Source organism: Camelus dromedarius, chromosome 27, assembly GCF_036321535.1.
Source record: "Camelus dromedarius isolate mCamDro1 chromosome 27, mCamDro1.pat, whole genome shotgun sequence".
NCBI classification, from domain to species: domain Eukaryota; kingdom Metazoa; phylum Chordata; class Mammalia; order Artiodactyla; family Camelidae; genus Camelus; species Camelus dromedarius.
Genome location: NC_087462.1, coordinates 6,342,199 through 6,366,411, shown reverse-complemented (window position 1 = coordinate 6,366,411; position 24,213 = coordinate 6,342,199). Strand labels below are relative to the sequence as shown.

Below are 24,213 nucleotides of genomic sequence, written 5' to 3'. Positions count from 1 at the left end.
ATCATCCGAGCAAATTGGGCACCCACCTCATTCATGGAGAAGCTGCTGCTGGTGGCACCCCATGCTGGCTACATCTTCATCCAGACAGACAAGACCATCTACACTCCTGAGCACTGGGGTACAGCCCTCTGGTTTCCCCCAGCAACCACATGTCCACCCCCCAACCTCTCCTTCTGTCCAAGGTCCCCCGACTGCCCAAGCTCCTAATTAATGACTACAGCCACTTTCCAAATGCTACCGCCTGCTCAGAGTCTTCCCTCCTTCTCCAGTTCAATACCGGGTGTACACCGTGAACCACAAGATGGATCCTGTGAGCAGGACGTTCACTCTGGACATCAAGGTGGCCTCTCCTGAGGGAAGGGTGGATCCCAGTCATGGGGGTTATACACATGCTGAAGGTCTGGGGCATGAACCACCCACTCCCTATCTCCACAGAACCCGGGAGGGATCACTGTGATCAGCCAGGATTGGCTGGCCGAGGACGGTGTCTTCACAAACTCCTTCCAGCTCCCAGAGCTCATCAGGTGCCCTGCTGGGAACCCTAGGGGTGGTGGGGGGAGGCTCTCCTTCTCAAGCTCCATCTCTCCTAACTCTCTGTGCCTCAGTCTTGGGACCTGGAGCATCGAAGCCAGTTACCAAAGTGCACCCAAGCAGAAGTTCAAGTCTGCCTTTGAAGTGAAGGAGTATGGTGAGAAGGGTGTTATGGGGAGGACAAGGCGGGACACACAGGAAACAGCGCTGGAAGTGGAAAGGAGGTCTCGTGGTGCACCTGCTGGGTGCCAGGGCCTGAGCTGGGTGTGGAGGACAGGACCACATGTTCCAGCCCTTTGGGGTTAACAGAATCAGAGGAGTGAGTAAGGTGGGGTGGGGAGGGGAGGACAGTGAAATGCTGAGGTGAAACTCTCCTTCCTCCACCCAGTGCTCCCATCTTTTGAGGTCCAGCTGACGCCAAACAAGACATTCTTCTACTTCAGTGATGAGGCTCTGGGTGTGAACATCGAGGCCCGGTGAGTTCCTTTACCCACAGCCTGGCCAGAGGACGAGGGAGGCCAAGAAACGGAATGGGTAGAGAGAAGCGGGCTACTTCTGTAGTTCTTGGAATACAGTAGAGGCACTCTCTGCCACCCATGAGACATTCTTGTCTCGTGAGGTTGTGCAGACCATCCCTTCAGGTCTCTAGGGTTGTACAGGCCACCTTGTCTACCTAATGGAATTAGACCTCATCTCGTGGTTTGGACCATCTCTAAATGTCCACAAGGTTGCACAGGCACCTTTGCCATCTTGTGAGGTTGTCTGGACCATCTCTGAAGCTCCATGAAATTGCAAAAGTCGTATTTGCTGCCTTATGGCATTTACAGACCATCTCCATGGCTCTATAAGGCTGTACCAGCCATGTTGTCCACCTAAGCTTGTAAGGGCCACGTCTGCCACTTCTTGACATTATACAGACCATTTCTGCAGCTCTGTCATGCTCTACAGATCACCTATTCTGCCCCATGAGTCTTCACAGGCCACCTTGGCCACCCTGAGGTTTGTCCAGACTTCTCTCTGGCTCCATTTGATTCTACAGACTACCTCTACCATCTTGTGAGGTTGAACAGACCACATCTGCAACCCAACAAGGCTCCATGGGACAGATTTGTCACTCCCAGGGCTGTGTTGGTCAGCAATGAAACCATCTAAGTTACCAGGGACCACTTCTGCCCCTCCCAAAGTGTTATGGCCATCGCCATACCCTCATGAGATCATACAGATGATCTCTGCAGCTACACAAGGTTGTAGCTTCAGAGCCAGTGTGATGGTTGTCAATCCCCCAGATATATATTCAACAAGCCAGTGGATGGACATGCTCTGGCCATCTTTGGGGTGAAGCTGGATTCCCGTCGGATCCCCATCCAAAGCTCCCTGCAGAGGGTGGAGGTGACTGAGTCCCACCCCTCCCCCAACTCTCCTCCCCTACCTCCTCTCTCCTCTCTTCCCCTTCCCTTCCTCCCCTCCCTCAACCCTCCCAAAGCTCCCAAGAAACTATCTCCTCTCTCCTGCCCTGAGAACAGATCTCTGAAGGCCTGGCCACGTCTCTCTCCAGAAGGACACACTCATGGCCACATTCCAAGGCCCAGAAGAGGACTTCATCGGGGCCTCAATCTTTGTCAATGTCACTGTCTTCTCCTCAGGTGCCACCCTCACCCCGGCCCCTGGCTGAGGTCAGGACACCATGTCCCTTCCCAACGCAGACACTCCACCCACGTGACCTCAAGCCACCTCCTGCCTCAGTTTCCTCATCAGAGAAATGGGGAAATCCCAGAAGGGCTGGCAGAGGCTGAAACTGTGTTACTGTGTCTTCTTGCCTTTACCAAGATGGGCCTCCCTTTCCAGCAAGCCCTGCTCCTCCCCCGAGAAACTGAACCTCCTCCACAGACCTCACAGTCCCCCTGTCTCTCCAGGGGGTGAGATGGTCCAGGCCGAGACCTCCGGGGTGAAGATCGTCCGGAGCCCATACAACATCAAGTTCACCAGGACACCCCAGTACTTCAAGCCGGGGATGCCATTCCACTTCAGGGTCAGAGTCTGGGTTCATTCCACACAGGGACTCAGGGCCCCCTCCTTGAAACAGACCTTCCCAGGAGACAAAAACCCACACTGGATTCTTCTACCCTCTGCCTCTCGCCCACCCCCACCCCCACACACCTCATCTGTCTGAGAGTGGAATCCATCATGCCTCCAGACCAATCCCAAGGATCCCTCAAGTCTTAACCCAGGTCCCCCCAAAGCACAACGATGGCTCCAGAACTTCTCTATGGAGAGTTAAGGGTCACAGTCAGGCTGGAAGGTGGTGCTTAGTTTATCTTGAGGCTACATTTGCACTGCAAGCATGCTATTTTTACGTACATTCTTTGAGATGTCTGGTGAGGATTAGAAAAGTTGGAGACATCCTGTAGTGCCAATTCTACTCAGAGTTTTCCCCAAGCCCCCCACGTCTCCTCCTACCCTTTTCACTCTCAATTTCCCCCATCCCTACCCACCTTGGCACACCAACACCCAGAGCTGCTACATACAGTTGGACTCCGCAAGACTCTAGCGGGCACCATTCATAGATGCTAAATGAATGGTGCCCCTGGTTTGCTCAGTGCACAACTTGTACAACTGTACAAGACAGTCTTATCCAGATTGCATTCCCAGTTTCCACCTCTCCAGCCAGGCCACCCCCAAGGCCTGTCTTTGATCTCACCCTAGATTCCACCCCAGGTCTTCGTCTCAAATCCTGATGGGTCCCCAGCCTCCAGAGTCCTCATCCGCTGCCAAAACCAAAAACTATACACCTTGCCCAGTGGGGTGGCCACTCTGACCATCGACACAAATGCCGATCAAAAGGAGCTCCCTATCCTGGTACCAACCTGATGGGGCAGGGGTAATGGGGTTGGGACTGTGTGAGCTGGAAGGGTCATTGGGGGGTTTACTTGCCCGTCACTCTTCCCAGGTAGAAACTGATGAATCTCTCCAGCCAGAGGAGCAGGCTTCAGCCAGGATGACAGCTTGGCCTTACTTAACTCAGGATGGGTCAGGGAACTTCCTGCACATTGAGGTGAAGACACTGGGCACAGAGGTTGGCAGCAACATCCAGCTGAGCCTCAACACAAGGCATCAAAATCCCGCAGACGAGGACCGGATCACTCACTTCACCATCCTGGTGAGGGGCCGGGACCGGGACTTGAGCTGAGGAATTCTTTGCCTGGAACCCTGGCAAACTAAGTTGGTGGGAGCCATCTGGGATGGGCTCAGACCGAGGGGCTGAAACAAAGGGACTATGGGCCTCCCTCATGGGCTGGGACAGCCTTGGGGAAGGGCTGGCCCTACCCTCCTCCTCCTTGGTCTCCCTTGTCTCCAAGGTCCTGAGTAAGGGCCAGATTGTGTACGCCAAACACCAGGAACACAGTCATGGGAGTGTCTACACGTCAGCTGTCATTCACGTGACTTCAGAGATGCTGCCCTCCTTCCGCATCCTGGCCTTCTATTTACTTCCCAGGGGGACAGGCTGGGATCCTGAACTGGTGGCTGATTCCATTTGGATTGATGTGAATGACAGATGCATGGGGACGGTGAGCCAAACTCCTTGAAGCTGTACGTCACCATCATAATGCTCAGGGGAGAGTTCTCAGTCTGGGAACAGAAGAGAGGAATAGGAAGTGATATGGCCTTGAAAGCTCACCCTAGGAGGTGGAGAAGATGCAAGCAAATGTGTAGGGTTGAGATTAGCCTGGTGGAACTCAAAAGTGGACTTGAGGAAGCCCCTTGGTGCTCTATGAGACCCTTTTCCTGACATCTCTCTTCTACCTCACTTAGCTGAAGGTTGGCATGAAGAATGAAAGATACTTGCAGCTGGTAGAGCCCAGCAGCCGGGTGGAATTGAAGGTGACATGTGATGCAGAGGCCACAGTGGGGCTGGTGGCCATGGACAAGGCTGTCTCTATCTTGAACAGCAAACACAAGCTCACACAGAAGAAGGTGAGAGCATGTGGGCTTTGGGCCAAGAGGTTGCCTGGAGATTCTAGCTGGAGCCTCAGTTTCTTCAGCTAGTAAATGGGCAATATTGGTGGCTGCAAGTATTCAAAGAACCAGTGCACAACATAAAGACTGGCAGGTGCTGAGGGCTCTATAAATGGACGACGGTGTGAGAATTATTATTTGAACCAGCAATTACAGCAATTACCTTGCACCTTCCCTGGAGGGGGTCATACAGGCTCCAAATCCAGGTTCCTCTCTTGACCCTCAGGTCTGGGATTTGGTGGAGGAACATGACATTGGCTGCACAGCAGGCAGTGGGAAAGACAGACTTGCTGTGTTCAAGGATGCTGGATTGGACATGAAGATGAGCACAGGGATGGACACTTTGGCAAGCTCAGGTATAGATGGGGGGCAGGAGGAGGGCAGGGATGGGGGAGTGCTGTCTGGTAGTTAGGACCATGGACTTTGGTGTGAAACAGATGGGCTAAAATCCAGGATCTTGCCATTTACCATAGGCCAGATTTCCTCTCTGATTCTCTGTTTATCCATCCATAAGATGGAAATAATAGAAGTAACTCACTGTGTGCTAATTAAGATGTAGGTTTGGCCATGTGTATCAGAGATACAAAGTAACAGTAGCTTAAATAAGGTAGAAGTTTATTTCTTGTTCCGTAACAGTCCAGAGGTCATTCTGGGGCTCAGGCTCCTTCTAGCTTGCTGTTCTACCATATTCCAAGATGGAATCTTACCAGGACCTCCTGCCAGGCTCCAGGCTGAAGGGAAGTGGGAGAGAGAGGACATTGCTCTCACAACTCATTGGCCAGAACTCAGTCACAGGGCCCCACCTAGATGCAAAGCAGGCTGGGAAATGCAGTCTTCATTCTGAGTGATATATAAAAGATGCCACACGTGATAGGGGGAAATGATAATATTGGGGACAACTAGAGTGTCTTCTTTCAGTTATAAACAGTGATATTGGTAACAATCTCTATTTTCCACAAGCTGGACCTTGTGCTACGTACTTTTATATGCATGATCACATAGATAGAACTATGATTATTCCATTTTACATAGCTGGGGAAAGTAAAACCCAGAGAGGATAAGTGAGCTGCTGAAGATTGCACAGCTTTTAAACAGCAAAATTTGAATATGAAAAGGCTGTGGGATAAAATGAGGCGATGCATATAAAGCACTAGGTAGGCAGTAAGCACCCAGTAAATATCAAGGATGTTGATAGTGATCTTGACACTTGTCCTCTCATTCTTCCTTCTGACACCCAGACTGGCACTGCCCCAAGAGTCCCCCTCCCAGTCGCCACCGCCGCTCCCTGAAGAGGCTGGAGACCAAGAGGAATGCAGGTCAGAACTAAAGCTGAATGTGTCCCCCCTGGCTGCTTACCCTACTGTACTCATCAGGGCTTAGAGCAGAAGGCTGAAACCACTCTAGGTACTTCCAGCAGGGAGGGAGTGACTTAATGATGGCAGTTTGGTGCTCATTAGCCTGGCTTTAGGAGTAGGAGTTGGAAGGCAGCTTGCTGGTGCTCAAGACCACTCCACTGCAGTTCTTGCCATGCATGAAATCTCAGGAAACTGCTGCCAGTATCTCTCTCATGAAGCTGGCGGTTAGACAGTGGAACATGGAACTGTGCCTGTTATAAAAACACATAGACCTAGGCGAGGCGAGGTGAGGCTGGGGGAAGGGTATAGCTCAGTGGTAGAGTGTGTGCCTAGGATGCACAAATTCCTGGGTTCAATCCCCAGTACCTCCATTATAAATAAATAAATGAAATTATCTCCCCCACACAAAACATTTTTTTAATTAAAAAAAAAGAAAAGATAGGCCAGAGCCCACCCATCAGCTACCACTGTTGCAGGGGAAGTGGTCTCCTCTCTACCGCCTTCCAGATCCTATGCAGGAGCATCCCATTGGCAGAATCTAATCCCATCCAGAACCCCAGCAGCAAGGGTGTCTGGGAAATGTAGTTTTTCTATGTCTAGCTTCTGTGATACAAGAGGAAATGTAGATGAAGGGAGAGATGGATAACACATAGACCAAGACCATGGTGTGGACCAGACCAAGAAGCCCAGAGTTCAAGGAAGATAGGAAGCAGCAGTGGGTGTTGTTAGAAGAATAAATTCTATGAGTACTAGGTTTTTTGGTCTGTTTGAGCAGTGTTAATGACTTTGTGGATCTAAATAAAGGGAAAATAAGTGACATCGAATAAAAGTTGAGGTAAAACCCTAACTCTAATTTCAGTATCAAAAATCATGCTACCTTCTCCAAAAAGTAAACAATATAAACTTGTTTTATTTGTGGTAACGATCAGTTATATTACGTAACTATAGACGTTTTAATCACATTATGTGGCAGACAGTAAGACTGTTACATTGCTCTAATATTTTTATCTTTACATGCATTCCTTCAGTTCACTAATTGAGAAGCATTCAACTTGACGTCATACTCTATAGCAAGTTTTGTGTTTTCATTTTTTAAAAATACGCAGTGAAAACCAGGAGTCAAAATTGCCAGTCCCTGTCAAAAAAGGAGTAAGAGCAGGAGCAGAAACAGCAGCGCAAATTCTCATCCCAGCTCTGTCACTTGTGAGCTGTGTGACCCTGGGCCAGTGAATTGGCCTCTCTGTAGCTCAGCTTCCTCATCAGAACTCATCACCTGGGTTCAATGTGAAGCTTCAAGGGGAAGATACAGGCAATGTTCTAGGGACAACATGGCCAGAGATATGGCTAAATCGAGGTCAGGTGTACATGGCATTCAGATGAATGTGTCCCAGCTTCCCCAGGTCCTACCCCACCCCTCCTCGGTCCCTCTAACTCTGGCCGGCAGTGAACAAGTTCAAGACAGAGCTGGAGCGGAAGTGCTGTGAGGCAGGGCTCCGGGAGAGCCCAGTGGGGCTGTCGTGCGAGGAAAGGACCCGGCACGTCCGCCATGGGCCAGTCTGCATCGCCGCTTTCCTGAGCTGCTGTTATCTGTCTGAGGCCCTGACTCGAGAGGCCCGAGAGGAGCAGCTGCTTCTGGGGACAAGTGAGGGAACCATGGCAGGAGGCACAGGGTAGGAGGTGGGGGCTTCGCCAAGGGGCATGGAGTGCCTCGGACAGGTCAAGAGGTGATACGTGCCATGGAGGGATGGGGTGGGGGGATCCCACTGAGGAGTCTGCTGGGCCACGGGAGACACGTGAGGGACACCCTGCCCCATATCGGCTCCCTGCAGTGGATGAAGACGAGGACTTGGATGACATCTTCCTGGAGGACCAGCCTGTCCGGACCTTGTTCCCTGAAAGTTGGTTCTGGAAGAAGATTACTCTGCCAAAAAGTGAATTGGGGTAGGACCATGGCCCCCGTGCTAGCCTCTGGCCCCTGGCCCTTCCACAAGTCAGGGGACGTCCATTGTGGCCAACGCCCCCTAGTGGTGACCCTGAGCTCTCAGCATTGTCCCATGACAGGAAGCTTCCCTGATAGGGACAAAAATCTCAGAGAGTCACCCCAAATGATGTCCCTCTAGTGACGATGTCTATAATAGGGTGACCCACTGACCATTCCATAGTGATCATAACCCCTGGACAGTGACCCCCCAGTCCGAGGCTCCATCCAGGTAGCACAAACCCACTGGTGTTTTCTCCCCACCCCCGTCCACCCTGGCACTTCCGGCAGCATCTCCCACTTCAGCACCGCGGTGACGGTGCCAGATTCCATCACCACATGGCAGTTTGTGGCCGTCAGCATCAAGGCTGGACAAGGTGACCCCACAGGCTGAGTGCCGGGGGGACAGGAGAATGGTGGCCCTGCCCAGCCGCAGGGCAGTTGGCCTCTGCTTAACATTAAGTGCTCTCCTGGTTCTAGGTCTTTGTGTCTCGGACCCCTTTGAGCTGACAGTCACAAAATCCTTCTTTGTGGATCTTAAGTTGCCCTTCTCCGTGATCAGGAATGAGCAAGTCCAGATCCAAGCCGTGCTGCACAATTTCAGGGGCAACTCAGTCAAGGTGCAGCCCCCAGACTTCCCCTCCCCTCCCAAATGTCTGTCAGTGTGTTTTATAAAGAGGATGGAGTGTGTCTGTTATTCAAAGGAGCCAGTGAAGTGGAGGCCCTCTTGAAAACTCTTTTAAGGTATTTTCTCATTTAAGCCTCACAATAACCCCAGGAGATGGATGCTATGACTGTTCTTGGTTTAGAGATAAAGAAACTTGCATGGCTTCCCTGAGATCACATAGCACCTCAGTGGCAGAGGGGGTTTGAAGCCAGGCAGGGTCCTTAATCTCAGTCACTGTGTTACACTGTCACCTACTCAGGATTCTCAGGGTAGAGGCAGGGAGGAGACTGTGACTCTGAGTCATAGGCTTCCTCCTGCATCAAGACCCCCTAACCGCCCACCCTGCCCCAGGTCCGAGTGGAGCTCCCCCACAAGGAACCACTGTGCAGTGCGGCGAAGCCAGGAACCCCTTCCCGCCAGATGGTGGTCGTGTCTCCCAACTCCTCCAAGATGGTGCCATTCGCGCTTCTCCCACTTCAAATAGGCAAAGTGGACGTGGAGGTCAAGGCCAGGGGCTCTGAGGTCCAGGACCACGTGAGGAAGACACTCCTGGTCCGGGTAACAGGCACCCCCAGCCCTTGCTGCCAGTGAAGACAGTGTGGCTTCCCCTGGGCTCCAAGCTGTGTGATCACGGGAGGGGCAGGTGGACCCAAGATCAATAAACAGACCTCTGGGACAGAAGTGAGGTGCAAGACAATGGATCTGAAAGTTCAATCACAGAGCCCTCACTTCAGGACTTTGGAGTCAGACTTGGGTTGAAACCTTATGTTTGCTGTGTGACCTTGGGCTACTTACTTAACTTCTCTGAGCCTCTGTTTCCTCATTTGCAGGATGAGGATAATCACCATACCCGTGAATAAGCAGAGAGCTGTGAAAATGACGCACAACCTGTACATGACCCATCAGTAATACTTTATTTACTTAACAACACATGCTAGCACTTAGGATACAGCACTTTAAGAATACTAACTCATTTGTCCCCCAGAACAGCTCTGTGAGGTAGGAACTATTACTCTCTGCCTTTTACTGGTGAGAAAACTGAGGCACAGAGAGGTTAAGTCATTTTCCCAAGGTCATGCAGCTGGGAAGCAAAAGAGCTGAGATTTGCACCCAGATATCTGGGCCCTAGGGTCTGTGTTCTTTATAGCTAACTTTCATTGTGACTGCTATCGTTTCTATTTTTAATTTTCTTCCTCATTGAATCCTACAGGCAGGGGGTCAGATACAGCAAATATCCCGTAGCATCGTCCTGAACCCCCAAGGTTTGTGGGGTCTTCAGGGGGAATGTGGGATCCCGGGGCCATGTTCTGGTGGAAGAAGGTGCTGAAATGAGGGTGTCTGGCCGGGTGAGCGATCTGAGCTTCTCCCAGACCTCGTGGTCCCAGAACCTGCTTGTGACACAACGTTGTGCCTGCTCAGGTCAGACCCAGACGGAGCTGGTGCCAAAACAGGACTTTTTGAACAAGATGCCCAACACAGAGGCGGAAGTGTTTGTCAGTGTCCAAGGTACCTAGGACAGAGCTGGTTCTTGCAGGCGACTGGGGGGAGCTGGCTCCTCAGAGCCTGCCTGGGCAGGCAGGAGGGCCTGGGGTGCCTATGCAGGGTGATCAGGGAGACGTGGTGGCTTAGGTCATGCCCATCTGACAGGTAACATCCTTGGCGAGACAATCCTGGGCACCCTGACACCCCAAGAAACGCAGCGGCTGCTGACGGTCCCAAATGGCTGCCCCGAGCAGACGCTGAGCTCCCTGGCTCCCGTGATCATCCTCACCCGCTATTTGGATGCCACAGGCCAGTGGAGCAAGGTTGGGGTGGAGCTCAGAGAGGAGGTGATGAAGAACATTGTCAGTGGTGAGAGTAGGTCCCCTCCTGGGACCTCAATGAGGGTGTCTGGGACTCTCTGGGAGGGCGGCTGAGGTACCCCTAGGATGGGAGGAGGCCCCCACCGGACCCTTCTGGACAGTAACAACCAAACTCTGACTCATCTCTCAGATGACAACCAAGTCCCACAGGTGACCCCCAGCAGTGACCCCCAGTTTATTCCTTCATCTTAACCCCTCTCCCAGGCTACAGTCTCATAACAGACACCCTGGTTTACCCCAAAGCAGCGACCTCCCAGGTTATGTTACATTCAGACACTGTCCCAGATTGTCCCCAGTCAGTGCCATGCACCAGGCTACATCCCCAGGGAACCCCCACGCAGAAAACTCCAGAATAACCCCAGGTGGTGGCCTCCCAGTTACACCTGAATGCTAACACGTTCCCAGGTTACATCCGAGCCCCCGGGTAACACCCAGAGGTGCACCCTCCTGGTTACGTCCCAACAGAGACTCTCGAGTCAATTTGGACACTGTCTCCCTCTCCCCAGTTACACTCAGATGCCAACACTACATCCAGGCGCTCTCAACAGTAATCCCCAGATAACACCCAGACTGTCCCCCCCCCGTGTCACACCCAAGCAGTAAGCCTCCAGGTAGACTTCAGATGACACCAACGTTCAGATTCCACCTGAGATGCCCCCTCCGGGCTACACCCAGTAGTGACCTCCTCTGACTACACAGACACGTTTACAGCCAAGAAACAGCCCCCAAGAAAACAGCCAGATAGTAGCCCCTCAAGGTGCCCCTCTTCCTGGGCTTCACCGTCCACCATTCCTCCGAGCAGCAATCCCAGTCACACCCTTCCCCACGGTACCCCAATGATGCAGTTTCTCAGTTTACTCCCAGATACAACTGCACACTGGCGCCCACTGTCACACATGGCCATGAACTTCATTTACACCTGTGCCCTGTAGCCCCCTCCTAATGCACCTAGACCAGTCCCCTCCTCCAGGTTACATCTAGATGGGGTGCACCCCCCAAGTCCCACCCACACCCTGCCCCCCACATTATGCCTGGTGACTGACCTGCCTTCACAGCCACACCCAAGCACCAACTCTCCCTGCAAGTTCTCCTCCACCTGTCTCCCCAGGATACACCCGGATGCTTACCCACCGGAGCGCAGACGGCACCTACCACAGCAGCAAGGGAAACCCAGGAAGCACCTGGTAAGGATGAGGGCACTGGTGGTCCTGCCACCACCACCCTGCGAGGAGCCCGAGGGACCAGCCTGGGGTGTGATGACCCCAGGAACATCCACGCTGCAGAGTCTTGGGGCAGGCAGGCTTTGGGCAGTGACATTCCAAGTTGGCATGATCTATGGTGTAGACTCCCCCACAGCATAGATGGTCCTGTCCTAGAACTCCTTCGACTGCCATTGTCAGTCATCACTCACCCATCTCCCTTCCGACAGGCTCATGAGCTACGTGTTCCGGGTCTTTGCCCTGGCCTATTCCACCATGACAATCAGGGCGCTCGACCGACACTCCCTCTGTGACATTGCCAACTGGATCATCACCCAGAGACAGGCGAAGGACGGGCACTTCTTGGAGAAAGGTCCTGTGTTCATGGCATCCATGCAGGTACCCACTGCCCCACCCCACCCCACCCCAGTCTCGCTTGAGCCATTCAAACAAAACCCAGGGCTCTGCACACTAGGAAGGGAATTTCAGTCCCCTGACATGTTCACAGGTAGAATGAGAACAGGAAAGAGCTGAGGCCAGGCAAACAGCATCACATCACCCCGCTCTGGACTACCCAGCACTCTATTACAATGTGGGGAGGCCGGGTACACCTGGGACCCACCTCTCCCTCACCCCTACTTCAAGCAGTCGTCAGCCCTGGCCCACCTCTCTTGGGGTCTAAGCCCTTCCTGTCCCCGCAGCCAACACACCCTTCCCTACCAGGTATTCCTCCGCACCAGCATTCAGAAACAGCTTTCAAACAGCCTGGGAGGTCTCTCCTCTGCTCAAACACTTTTCTTGGCTCACAGTCACCTACAACAGCATCTCTCTACTCTCTCTCTCTCTCTTCTGTATCTCCTCCCAAGCCTCACCCCTCACTGCTCCCTGCTCATGGGTCCCTCCAACTCACCTCTGTGTCTTTGCTGATGCTGCTCTTGCTGCATGGACTACCCATATCTCATCCCTTTGTGTGTGTGTGTCTCCTCTTTATTTTATTTAAAAGTTTTTTGGTTTTATTTCTTTTTGAGGAGGGAGATAATTAGGTTTGTTTGTTTGTTTGTTTTTAACACAGGGACTGATTGAACCCAGGATCTCCTACATGCTAATGCTAAGTGCAGCACTCTGCCACTGAGCTATACCCCTCCTCACTCATGTCTTCTCTTTAGATTTAGCTCGGGCACCACCTCCTCTAATGTCTCCCTTGAATACCAGCCTTGCCCTATGCACCTATCGCATAAGGGATGAGATTTATTCACTCATTCAACAGACATTTATCCAGCAACTGCTGTGTACCAGGACTTGTGCCGGGTAGAGGGGAGACACAGGGGTAAACGAGATAGCTAATTACCATAATATAGATATAAATGATGTGACATGTTATGAGTGATGGGGAAAAATGCAGGGAATGGGGGATCCAGGTGGGAGGGGTGAAATTTTGGAAGGCTTCGTGAGGAGATGACATTTGTACAGAACTGAGGAGGTGAAGGGGCAAGTTCCAAGCAGTGGGAGGAGCATGTGCAAACGTCCCGAGACTGCAATGTGCCCAATATGTTTGAGGAACAGTGAGGAGGCCAGTGTGGCTGGAAGAGAGTAAGCAAAGGGGTAGGGGGAGGAGTTGAGGGCAAAGAGGAGATGGGACAGATTGTACAAGGCCTTGTGGGCCACAGGGAAGACTTGAGCTTTTTCCTCTGAGTGAAGTGGGAGCTACAGAAGGTTCTGAGCAGAGGAGGGGCATAAAGTGATTCAAGAACTCACGGGCTTCCTTTGCCACTGTGAGAAGAGACTGTGGGGCATGCATTTGTTTCCTAGGGCTGCTGTAACAAAGTACCACAAACTGACTGGCTTAAAACAACAAAAATGTAGGGGGAAGGTATAGCTCAGCAATAGGCCACGTGCTTAGCATGCACAAGGTCCTGGGTTCAATCCCCAGTGCCTCTGCTAAAGGTAAATAAATAAACCTAATTGCCCCCCCAAAAAAAGTAAAATTAAATTAAATTTAAAAACAGAAATGCACTTAAAAAATTCTTTTTGGTAGGGGAAGTAATTAATTAGGTTTATTTATTTACTCTTCGAGGAGGTACTGGGGATTGAACCCAGGATCTTATGCATGCTAAGCGTGTGCTCTACCACTTGAGCTATACCCTCCCCCAGAAATGTACTTATTTTGTCAAAGTTCTGGAGACTAAAAGTCCAAGATTAAGGTTTCAGCAGGGACATGCTTCTTCTGAAGGCCATAAGGGGGAGATCCTGCCTTGTCTCTTCTAGCTTGGTGGCCCCTGGCAAACTTTGGCACCTCTTGGCTTGTAGCCACATCGCTCCAATCTCTGCTTCCATCTCCACGTGCCTTTCATCCTTATGTGTGCCTTCTTATGTGGACACTAGTCATTGGCTATAGGGTCTACCCTAATCTAACATAACCTCTTCTTAATGTTGCCCATTGTGTCTGCAAAGACTCTATTTACTAATAAGACCACATTCTGAGGTTCTGGGTGGACATTAACTTTGGGGAGGATATTATTCAGCCCAGTACTGGGATTGGGACCTGGGACACCAACAGAGTGTAAACCCTCAGTCAATCACTTACTAGCAATGGTGACACTTCACCTCTCTGACCCTCAGTCTCCTCATCAGGAAAATAGAGCTGCTGCATGAATGTTTTGAGCTAGCATAGAGAGCTTTAGCAAAGCACCCTCCATGACTGTTAGCTTTTGTTAGTAAGACAGACCCCATACGGACAAGTCTCAAGATGGCTCCTCCTCCTCCTCTACCTCTCTCCTCACCCTGCTTTCAGCATCACCCAGCCCAGAACTGAAGCTGAACACACAGGTGCTTTTCAAGGTCAGGCAGAAGAAGTTGGGGAAGATGTCTCCAAGATGGTAAGGGCATCATGGGTGTGATTCTCCATCCACAGGGTGGCTACAAAGGCTCCTAGGCAGACATATCTCTCACAGCGCTTGTCCTGATCGCCCTGAATGAGGGGAAGGAGTTGTGCAACCAGGAGATACCGGTAGGACCCAAAGAGGCGGGTAGGATCTGCAAGATGACATAGCCTCTACACACAGGGAGCTCCCTCGCCCTCATGTCTTTCTTAGTGCATTCCCCTTTTCTAACTCCCAGATCCTTTTCCTCTGATCATCTCTCTCTAGCCTCCTCTCTTGACTTTCTAGAATTTGGCTGCCAGCATGAAGCAAGCCTGTGACTTCCTGGAGAAAAAACTCCCCCACATTGAGACAACCTTTGCCATAGCTGTAGTCTCCTATGCCCTAGCCCTCACCGGGAGCCCCCAAGCCAATGACCGCCTGGACAGCTTTGCCAGCCAGGGTGGGTGTGGGTCACTTCTTAACCAACTATGTGTTGACCACAGTCACAGGGGCAGGGATGAGGGGGGGTTGCATGATCTCAAATCCAGCAATGTGTGATCCATCATTTATTAAGCATCTATGGCATGCCAACCCTTGAGCTCAGACCCTAAGAAACCAGGGTGAACAAGACTGATGTGGTCCCTGCCCTCAAAGTTCCTACAGCCCCTGGAGGAGGATGGCAGAAGATAAACATATCAATAGAGAATTACAAATTGAGACAAGTGCTGAGATAATAACACACAAAGTGGGTGGGAGAGATGATGAGGGGAGGGGAGCATAGATTGGAGAGCTGGGAAGGCCTCTGTGAAAAGGGGACCCCTCAGTTGGAATGTATGATGAGAAGGCCCAACCTTGTGAAAGACCAGGGACATTCCAATCTAAGGGAATGGCATGTGTAAGTGCCTTGAAGTGGGAAAGTGCTTGACAGGATTGAGGATAGAAAGGTCATAAAACGTGGGTAACTGAGAAGGTTTTGCCTCCCGTGGCCTACCCTGGGATCCCTGAGTCCTTTTCCCATCCTTTCCATTCTCCAGGTCAACAGGAGTGGAGTTTAAAAAAACTCGTTTGCAGTGGAACTAGAGGGATGTAGAGGAGCTTCTTTGCACCTCAATCTCCCCATCTCTAAATAGTGTCCCTGTCTCCTCGAGTGGTGCTGAAAATGCAGTGTCCACATATCTCTTCAGCAAAGGGTTTCACATAAAGTAGGTGCTCAATAAAATAGCAGATGAGAAAATTTGGGTCATATGATACAAGGAAAGAACAGGTTTAGAAATGTGGGCCCAGATCTGTGTGACAAGGTGAGCATCCATCTTCTAGACAAAACCCACTGGCCAGTGGGCAGCCTGGGCGAGAACTCCCTGTACACCATTGAGGCTACGGCCTATGCGCTGATGCAGAAGCTGAGACTGGGTCGGCGCAATGAGACCCATGCCATCGCCAAGTGGCTACTGGAGAAGCGGGAGCTGGGAGGAGGCTTCCAGTCCACCCAGGTGAACCAAACCTTGGAAACAGAGGTGGGGAAGGGGAGGCTAGCCGTGATGCTGACCCAGCAAGACCACCAGAAGGAGCTGTCCGTGGTGCTGGCGCCCCAATGGTTCCCGGCACACTGTCTGTGGTGCTGATCTGAACCCCTCTATCCCAACACCAGACCACGGTCGTGGCCATCGAAGCCCTCACTCGATTCCGCAAAGCTGTCCCCTTCGACGGTGTCCAGGATCTCAGCGTCCAGATCAGAGCCCCCAAAAGAGCCTTGAATGTGGAATGGCTCATCGATGAGAACAACGCCTACCAGCTGCGGTCAGCAAAGGTATAGAGCTAAGGGGCAGAAGGGAAGTCCACAAAGAAGTGATACTGGAGATGAGGCCAAGAGACATGTCCCTGACAATCTCCTTCACCAATATTATCTAAAAACCATTGGCTATACTGTCGATGTATCGGTTCATTTATCCCACAGAAACTTCCTGAGCACCTTCTGTGTGCCAAGCATTCTCCTGGGTTACATTATGAAAGATCTATGATCCCTGCTCCCAAGGAACTTACAGTCTAGAAAGAAACTAAGACAATAAACATATTTCACATTCTATTCTAAGCTTCTAAACACAGGGGAATGAAATAAGTGTGCAAAGGGGGAAATAACCTGGGACCAGGGATAAGGTAATCTCCATGATCTTACTCCATTGTGGAGATGATATTTACCTTCAATCATTCAATCATCTTTATTGAGCACTTACTGTATGCCAGGCACTGTTCTAGGTTCTGGGAATGTAGCCATGAAAAAGACAGAAAAAAATCCCTGTCCCTGTAGAATTTTGTGTTTTAGTGGGAAAATCCAATAAAGAGACGTGAATAAGTAGACTGTGTAGTGTGTTAAATGATGGCAAGTGCTACGGGGAAAACATTAAGCAGGGACGGGGATGGGAGCATCAAGGAGCTGTAAATTTAAATAGTTTGGGTAGGGAAGGTCTCACCAAGATGGTAACGCTTGAGCAAAGACCTTAAGGAAAGGAAGATGTGATCCTTGTGGATATCTAGGCAGGAAAAACAGCAAGTGCAAAATCCCTGAGGCAAGAGTGTTCTAAGAATAGCAATAGGATTTAAGCAGGAGTGATGTGATTGGATGTGAATTTGTAAAATCTTGTTCTGACTGATTAGGGAAGAATGTATGAGGGAAACAAGAGTAGATGCAGAGATGCCAAGGAGAAGAATCTTGTGGGGGCTCCATGCATGGGGTGCTTCAGAGACATCACAAAGTGAACAGTGTAGACAGATGAACATTAGGACATAGCCTGCATCAGCAGTTGTAGTTGATCTGTGAAATGTAGACACTGCAAATGCTCGTCAAGAAGGAAAAGTAAAACCACCGTCATGGAGAGAGGTGGAAGGGTCACTAGACTCCAAGTTAGTGAAATAACTGAGGCCCCAGTGCCTGTGCACTTGTTCCTCCCCATCCCCACTGCATTTGAGCCATGTTTTTCTGCTTCTCTGTCCTCAAATCCTCCTCCCACTTCTTTTCAGTTCTCTGCCCAAGATGACCTAGAGATCAAAGCCAGTGGCAGTGGAAGAGGCACCATCTCGGTAGGTCTGGTGTCCTGCCCTTGTGGTCCTTATGTAGAGCCCAAGCCCCACCTAGTTGGGAGAAATAGAGGCAAATCTAGACTCCAAGACAAGATTGAGATCAGCAATAATCTTAGCTACCATTTAGGGCACAACCATTTGCTAGGAATCAAGCTAAAGACACCTTAAAATCCCCTTGGGTGGTTGGTAAAAATCTGGGTTCCATTCAACAGGTGGGGAAATAAAGGTTCAGAAGGTTTTCACTTGCAGTAAGACAAGAGTCAGGGAAGGTAGAGGCCCGAGATCTTTGAATTCCTCCACCCCTCCCATGCTGAGTTTCTGAAGGGGTGTCTCTTTCCTTGCCCCACCCAAAGGAAGAGTCTCCCTCCAGGGTACTTCCCAAAGCCCAGAGAGCACCTTGACCCTTCCCCCAGTATCTGGGGGCTCCATTACATCGTCTGGCCCTATGCCTTGTGGCCCAAAGGGATAGCCCTCTTGGCCACCAAATTCCAGCTAGCCTGCTATCATCTTTCAGGCAATGGAGCTGCAGTTGAATCCTTGCCTTTGCTGTGTGACCTCAGGCAAGTCACACTCCACCTTAAGCCTGAGTTAATTTTAAATAAAATAAAATAAAAAATTCATTTCCTCAGTCGTACTAGCCACATCTCAAGTGCTCAGTAGCCACATGTGTCTGCCATGTGGACAGTGCAAACAGAGACTATTGCAATCACTGCAGAAAGTTCTATTACACAGCTGGCCCAGATTCTGCAGGGTGTTCTGGCCACTGAACCCATGGATTGAGGGGGAAGTCTTTGCTGTGAATTTCCCACAGGGTAGAGCGCTGGGCAGGCAAGGACTAAAGCAAGGAGGAAACAGTAGCTGTGAACGGGCTCTGACACCTCTTCTGTCCCGCCAGATCCTGACCACGTACCGCAGGTCCCCAGAGTCCTGGAAGGACTCCTGCAACATGTACCACCTAAATGTGACTCTTAACACAGCCCCGGAAGGTGAGCCCGGACCCAGAGATACCCAAATCTTCTTTTTTTATTATTTTATTTTAGCTGTCACTCAGCAAGCACATTGATTGCTTTGTTCATCCATTCAACAAATTTTTGTGAGCATTTACTGTGCACCACACCTTGTTTCTTGGCCCCTGGAGACATAGGCATGAACAAGAAAAATATCCCTTCTGCTCCTGGAGCCCTCATTCTAGTAGGGGGACACAAACAATACGACAATAACAATATATTAAACTCCAAACTCCTATTGTTATTTATCTATAACATAAATTATTCTACATTATGAAATATAAATATGTAGCATAATGGCAGGTGATAAGTAGTACACAGTTAAGTAGGAAGAGGTGCCACAGACGTGAAGGAGTTCCAGGGGAAGCTCTCTGAGGAGATGCCATTTGAGCTGAGACATGAAAGAAGTGAGAGCGAGCCATGAAGGATCTGAGGGAAGAGTATTCCAGGCAGGCAGAACAGCAGGTGCAAAGGGCCTGAGGCAAGAATGAGCTCACCTGGTTTGAGGAACATCAGGGAGGCCAGTGTGGCTACAGAGGAGCAAGGGGTAGAGTTTTAGGATAAAGAGTTGGAGAGGTGAGGGAGGCAGATGGTGCAGGGACTTGTGGGCCATAGTGAGGACTTTGGGTTTTGCTTGGAGTGAAGTAGGAGCCAGAGAGGGTTCTGAGCAGAGGAGGGACAGGACCTAGCACAGGTTTGCGCAGGCTCCCTCTGGCCACTGCAGGGGAAACAGACTATAGAGGGCAAGGGTGAGAGCTGGGAGACCAGGGAAGAGGTGACTGCACTGATCCTGCAGGAAATGATGGGCTGGACTAGGGAGGGGGCTGTGGAGATGGTCAGAAATGGTGAGATTCTAGAGTTCCCAGTCTGGGGTACCAAGGAGGAAGAAACAGGACTCTCCCATTGGGAGTTCACTGTCAGGTGGAAAGGCCCCTGAGATTTTCAGGGACTGAAAGTGGCCAAGAGTTTGGTTTGGGCCCCATTTCTTAATAGTAGTAGTAGTAGTAATAGTAATACGATAGTAATAATAACTGACAATTATAAATCACTGATCAGGTGCTGTGTTAAATGCTTTCCTTGTATTAACTCACTTAAAGTTAACCATTCAGGAATATTATGATCGCCATTTACAGATTAGGAAACCAAAGCCCAGAGACGTTTAGCAACTTGCCCACAGTCACACAGTAGAGTCAGGACTGGAACCCAGGAAACCGGCTCCAGAGGTTGTGTTACCCAGCCTCTAAATTCCTGCCTTCTCTCTGCAGAGAATAAAAAGGGGGAAGCGACCTTTCAGCTCCGGATCGACACAAGGTCAGGGCACCAGGATCTTGGACTGGGCAGGAGGAAAGACCCCTTTCTCCAGACTCCTTAGCAGCTCTCCCTGTGTATTGAATGGAGGGTGGGAACCTGCCAAACTTGCCTCTCCATGCCTGCCCCTCATCCCTACCTCTCAACCTGCCCTCCCTTGCCTGTCCCTGCTTCTGCCCCCTACCCTGTCCTCCCATGTTTGTGTACCACCCTACTCCCCAGTCCTGTCCCCTATCCTGCCATGTCCCAGAATGGCAGGTTCCTGCACAATGAACATACACCACGACCAGATGCCCAGAGCTAGCTCCAAACCTCATGGCTCTCCCCGTCTTCATCTTCTCCAGACACTCCAGCCCCCACCCCAGTCTGGCTCTGTCTCCCAGATACCTTTGCCCAGGTCTGTCCCAGATAAAAACATGTATTGAGCACCTACTGAGTGCCAGGCTCTGTCCTTGGTGCTGAGGGCACAGCTGTGAGCAAGGCAGCTCCTCCCTGCCTAGTGGGGCTCACAGCCTATCAAAAGAGACAAGCAATAACCAAATAATCACCCAGAATCAATGTAGAATGACAACTGTGATTAAATGTGGCAAAGGAGAGGTCCGTGGAGCAACAGGAGGGCAAATCAGAGAATGATATGGTGTGCGGGCTGGAGAAGGCTTTCCAGAGTGGGTGATGCATCAGCTGAGATTGCAAAGATGAAGAGTTTTCAGGGCAAAGAGGGAAGAGGGAGAATTCCAAGCTGAGAGAACAGTATGTGCAAAAGTCCAGTGACAGGAGAGACTGACACTTAAGAGATATTAAATGGAGTCTGGAGTGGGAGGAGGTGAAGTAGAAGGGTGAGATCAGGTGTTCAGAAAAGCAAGGAGGTTAAGCAAGGAGGCAACATATTAGATTTCTCTTTGCTAAAGCCGTATGCTATTGGGGCAGAGGAGTGACAGGGAGACAGAGGAGGAGGCTACTGCTCTTGTACAGGCGAGAGATGATGGCAGCGGGAGCATGGGGTGGGTAGGCAGGAGGACACTGGGAAGAGGGACTGGAGCTGTGAAATCCCCAGGTTCCAGGGTTATCGTGAGGCCACAATGACCATCATGGAGGTCTCCCTGCTTACCGGCTTCTACCCTAACCAGCATGACCTCAAACAGGTAATGAGCAGGGTGGGAATGACCTGGAAACATCCCCTGAGTGGGTTCACAGCAGCATCTACCGGGGTTAAGGCCCCCAGGTCAATGCCCCATGGTCTGTGTCCCATGGCCAGTGAACATGGTCACTTCTGGGGGAGGGGCCTTCATCACTCCCTGCATGACCTTAGCCCAATCCTTGCCATGATTGTGCCTCAGTTTCCTCAGCACCAGGGCTGATTGAACAAGGGCTGGGAGCTCTGAAAATTACTTCACATTGACTGGAGCTCCCAGGGCTGGGGTGCCTTGGAAGATCTTTGCCAACACGCAGTCCTCACCCTCTGCCCCAGCTCACAAGCGACGTGGAGAGATATGCCTTCCAGTGGGAGGCCAAGATGGACTCCAACAGCAGCATCGTCGTCCTGTACCTGGAGAAGGTGAGGAAGGCCAGGTATCCTCTGCCAGAGGTCAGTGGGCAGCCAGGTGGGCAGAGAAACTGCGACTGTCACCCTGGACAGTGTCGCCAGTGAGCCACGCCCTCTGAGGCCAACTCTTCAATATTCAAGGCCACGTGATCAGTGGTTATGACCAAGACCCTGTGGTCAGTACCCCATGCTCAGTGACCCTGATCAAAAGGATTCCTGTTCCCCAGCTCTCCCACAAGGAAGATACAGTGCTGGGTTTCCGAGTCCACCAGATGCTGCAGGCCGAGTTCCTTCAGGCTGCCCAGGTCACGGTCTACGACTACTATGAGCCATGTGAGCAGGGGCCTGGGGTTGGAGGGGTATCATTGGGGATAATGCCTGCAAAGAATGGGCCAGAAGGGAGAGTGAGAGGTAGGGCCAGTAAGGGGGAATGGGGCGTGGTAGAGAGGGTCCAGGGCTGTTGGGGGTGGAGCGGGAGCAGGGGCAGGAAAGAGGGTGCCAGAAGGAACCTAAGGGGTGTGGTGATCAGAGGCGTGGCCTTCCTTCATGGTTAAAGTGGCCAGGGTGGCCTGGAAGGAGATGTGGCAGGGCTGAGAAGGGATGGGGCATGACCTGCTGGATATGGCTGGATGAGAAGGCATCAGGGTCTTCAAAGAGGAGGGACCTGTTGAGGGGGTGAATGGGCAGGGCCAGTGGGGCGGGGCCAGCTGGGGGCAGAGCCAGAGGGCACCCAGCTCCCAGGACCACTGGCCCAAGACCAACCCCCTAACACTCACCCCTTCTCACAGCCCGGAGGTGCAGCTCCTTCTACAACCTGCCCACAGAGCGCTCTTACCTGCAGAAGATCTGCCACAGGGACGTCTGCCGATGTGCCGAGGGTGAGGACACGGAGACGTGGAGGGCTGGGCTGCTGGGCTGAGGGTGCAGGAGTTTTTCATCACTTTCTGAGTGTCTTCGGGGCTGAATTTAGACAGAGAGAGAGAGAGATAGGAAGACAGAGACAAAGAGAGGCAAAGAAAAGGAGACCCAGAGACAAGGAATGACACACACACACTCAGGTACTGCCAACAGTCAAGCGAGTCAGAGACACAGACATGGAGGGAGGCATAGAGACTCAGATGGGAGAAACAGAAAAGCAGAAGACCAAAATGAGAGACAGAGAAGGAGAGGGCATCCCATAGACAAGAAAGGCCAGACCCAGAGACCCAGGGGTTGCCGCCTGGGGCTGGATGGGGGTCAGACGGGAGGAAGGCCCTGCCCCCAGTGCAGTCAGAGCAGCTGCACCCCCTCACCTTCCAGAACAGTGCCCATCCCCAAAGAAGGACAGCAACCAACTGAGGCAGGAGGAGCTCCAGGCAGCGGCCTGTGAGGTGGGCGTGGACTTCGGTAAGTGCCAGGAGCGGTAGGGGGCAGGGGGCGGCCCACCTGCAGGGCGGACACCAGCACAGCCGCCTCCTGGATTCCTTCCCCAGTGTACAAGGCCAGGCTGGAGTCCGTGGAGACCTCCACCTCCAACCCTTACGTCTACTACAACATGCAGCTCCAAGCCGTCATCAAGAGTGGTATGTCCACGGTGGCAGAGTTGGTGCCGTGGGACCCACCCTGGGGTCCCAATATGGGGGAGGGCCAGGTCTGTGCAAGCTCACACACTGGGTCTTCTCTCCTCTAGGCACGGACTCTTCCATACCCTTCAACAGGAAGAAATTCATCTCCCACGCCACCTGCTATGATTCCCTGGGGCTGCAAGAACACGAGACATACCTCATCATGGGCCAGACATCCGACCTGTGGAGAGTCAAATCTGAGTGCGTAGGGGGGGGTCCTGCTGCCCTAGGGACTCAGGCCTGGACCCCCTTTTCTCCCCCACCTCAGTCCTTGGTGTCAGAATTTCTGCTGCCCCTGTCAACAGGAGTCTGGTTGCAGGGCTGCCCGGAATGGAGGTACAGGATGTGCACTGCACAACTCCAGGGAGCACCATTCATAAGGAAATGTTGTGGACATAGATGTAAATTTGGTTTTCCAACAGAGGGCAATAAAGAGTCAGAGGAAGAAGAGCCTTTCTAATCCCCAGCAGTAGGGGCTAGAGCTGGGGGGACACGAGATGACCCTGTGGAGTGGACCCTACAGGCTGTGGCTCTGGGAGTCTGTGAAGCAGGACAGAGGAGCAAGTCAGGAAGATCTCCACACTTTCAGGGCACCAGGTTCTCCTCACCCTCCTTGCCATCTCTCACCTACAGATACTTCCACGTCCTGGGCAAGGAGACATTCCTCATGCACTGGCCGGCGGATGGGGCAGTGGGCAAGAAGGAATTGCTAGACCAACTGGAGGGATTTTCAGAATATATGCATACCCATGGCTGCGAGTCCTGAGACCCTAGACCTCGGCTGCTCCTCCAAGGCTTGTCTCCAGGCAGGCCCGGACCACTGGGCTTAAGCCTGAATGAAGAGCATGGACTATCATACCCAAACTCCAGCCATCTGTTCCTGCTCCTGCGTTCAGCAGAGGTCCCGCAGAACCCGCCCTGACATTGCTTGGACCTGCCTCCCCTCTCTCACTCCTACTTCATTCCAATCACTCTGGCTTCCCCTGGGTCCTTCCAACACATATGTTGATTTCCACCCCAGGGCCTTTGCACTTAGTGTCTCCTCCACCAGGTACACTCTTCCTCCAGATATCTGCATGGGTTGAACACTTCTCTTATTTGGACTCTGTTTTAATGTCACTTCCTCAAAGACACTTGCTTTGCTTTGCTTTAATAACATATCTGAACTACACCTCCTCCCATCACTCTCTCCCCTTACCCTGCTTTATT

The 24,213-nt window shown here is 51.6% G+C and overlaps 1 protein-coding gene and 1 non-coding gene across 2 annotated transcripts; both read left to right on the top strand.

The window, feature by feature from the left end:
• The first annotated feature begins 1,830 nt into the window (after positions 1-1,830).
• Positions 1,831-24,213, top strand: LOC105087649 (complement C3-like). Its single transcript, XM_031437315.2, is given in 34 exon segments — positions 1,831-1,920; positions 2,055-2,174; positions 2,445-2,560; positions 3,235-3,387; positions 3,479-3,688; positions 3,888-4,097; positions 4,342-4,503; positions 4,772-4,901; positions 5,784-5,861; positions 7,345-7,542; positions 7,730-7,841; positions 8,170-8,255; positions 8,359-8,498; positions 8,897-9,103; positions 9,756-9,807; positions 9,965-10,051; positions 10,193-10,396; positions 11,516-11,591; positions 11,837-12,005; positions 14,518-14,613; positions 14,774-14,927; positions 15,785-15,957; positions 16,116-16,274; positions 17,483-17,542; positions 18,438-18,528; positions 19,815-19,860; positions 20,912-20,999; positions 21,326-21,412; positions 21,628-21,733; positions 22,189-22,278; positions 22,700-22,786; positions 22,873-22,962; positions 23,070-23,205; positions 23,638-24,213. Coding segments are annotated over 33 exon segments (4,062 nt in total). The 5' UTR covers positions 1,831-1,920; positions 2,055-2,098; the 3' UTR covers positions 23,771-24,213.
• On the top strand, positions 6,198-6,271 carry TRNAP-AGG (transfer RNA proline (anticodon AGG)). Its single transcript has one exon. It is a non-coding gene; the product is annotated as a tRNA-Pro (tRNA).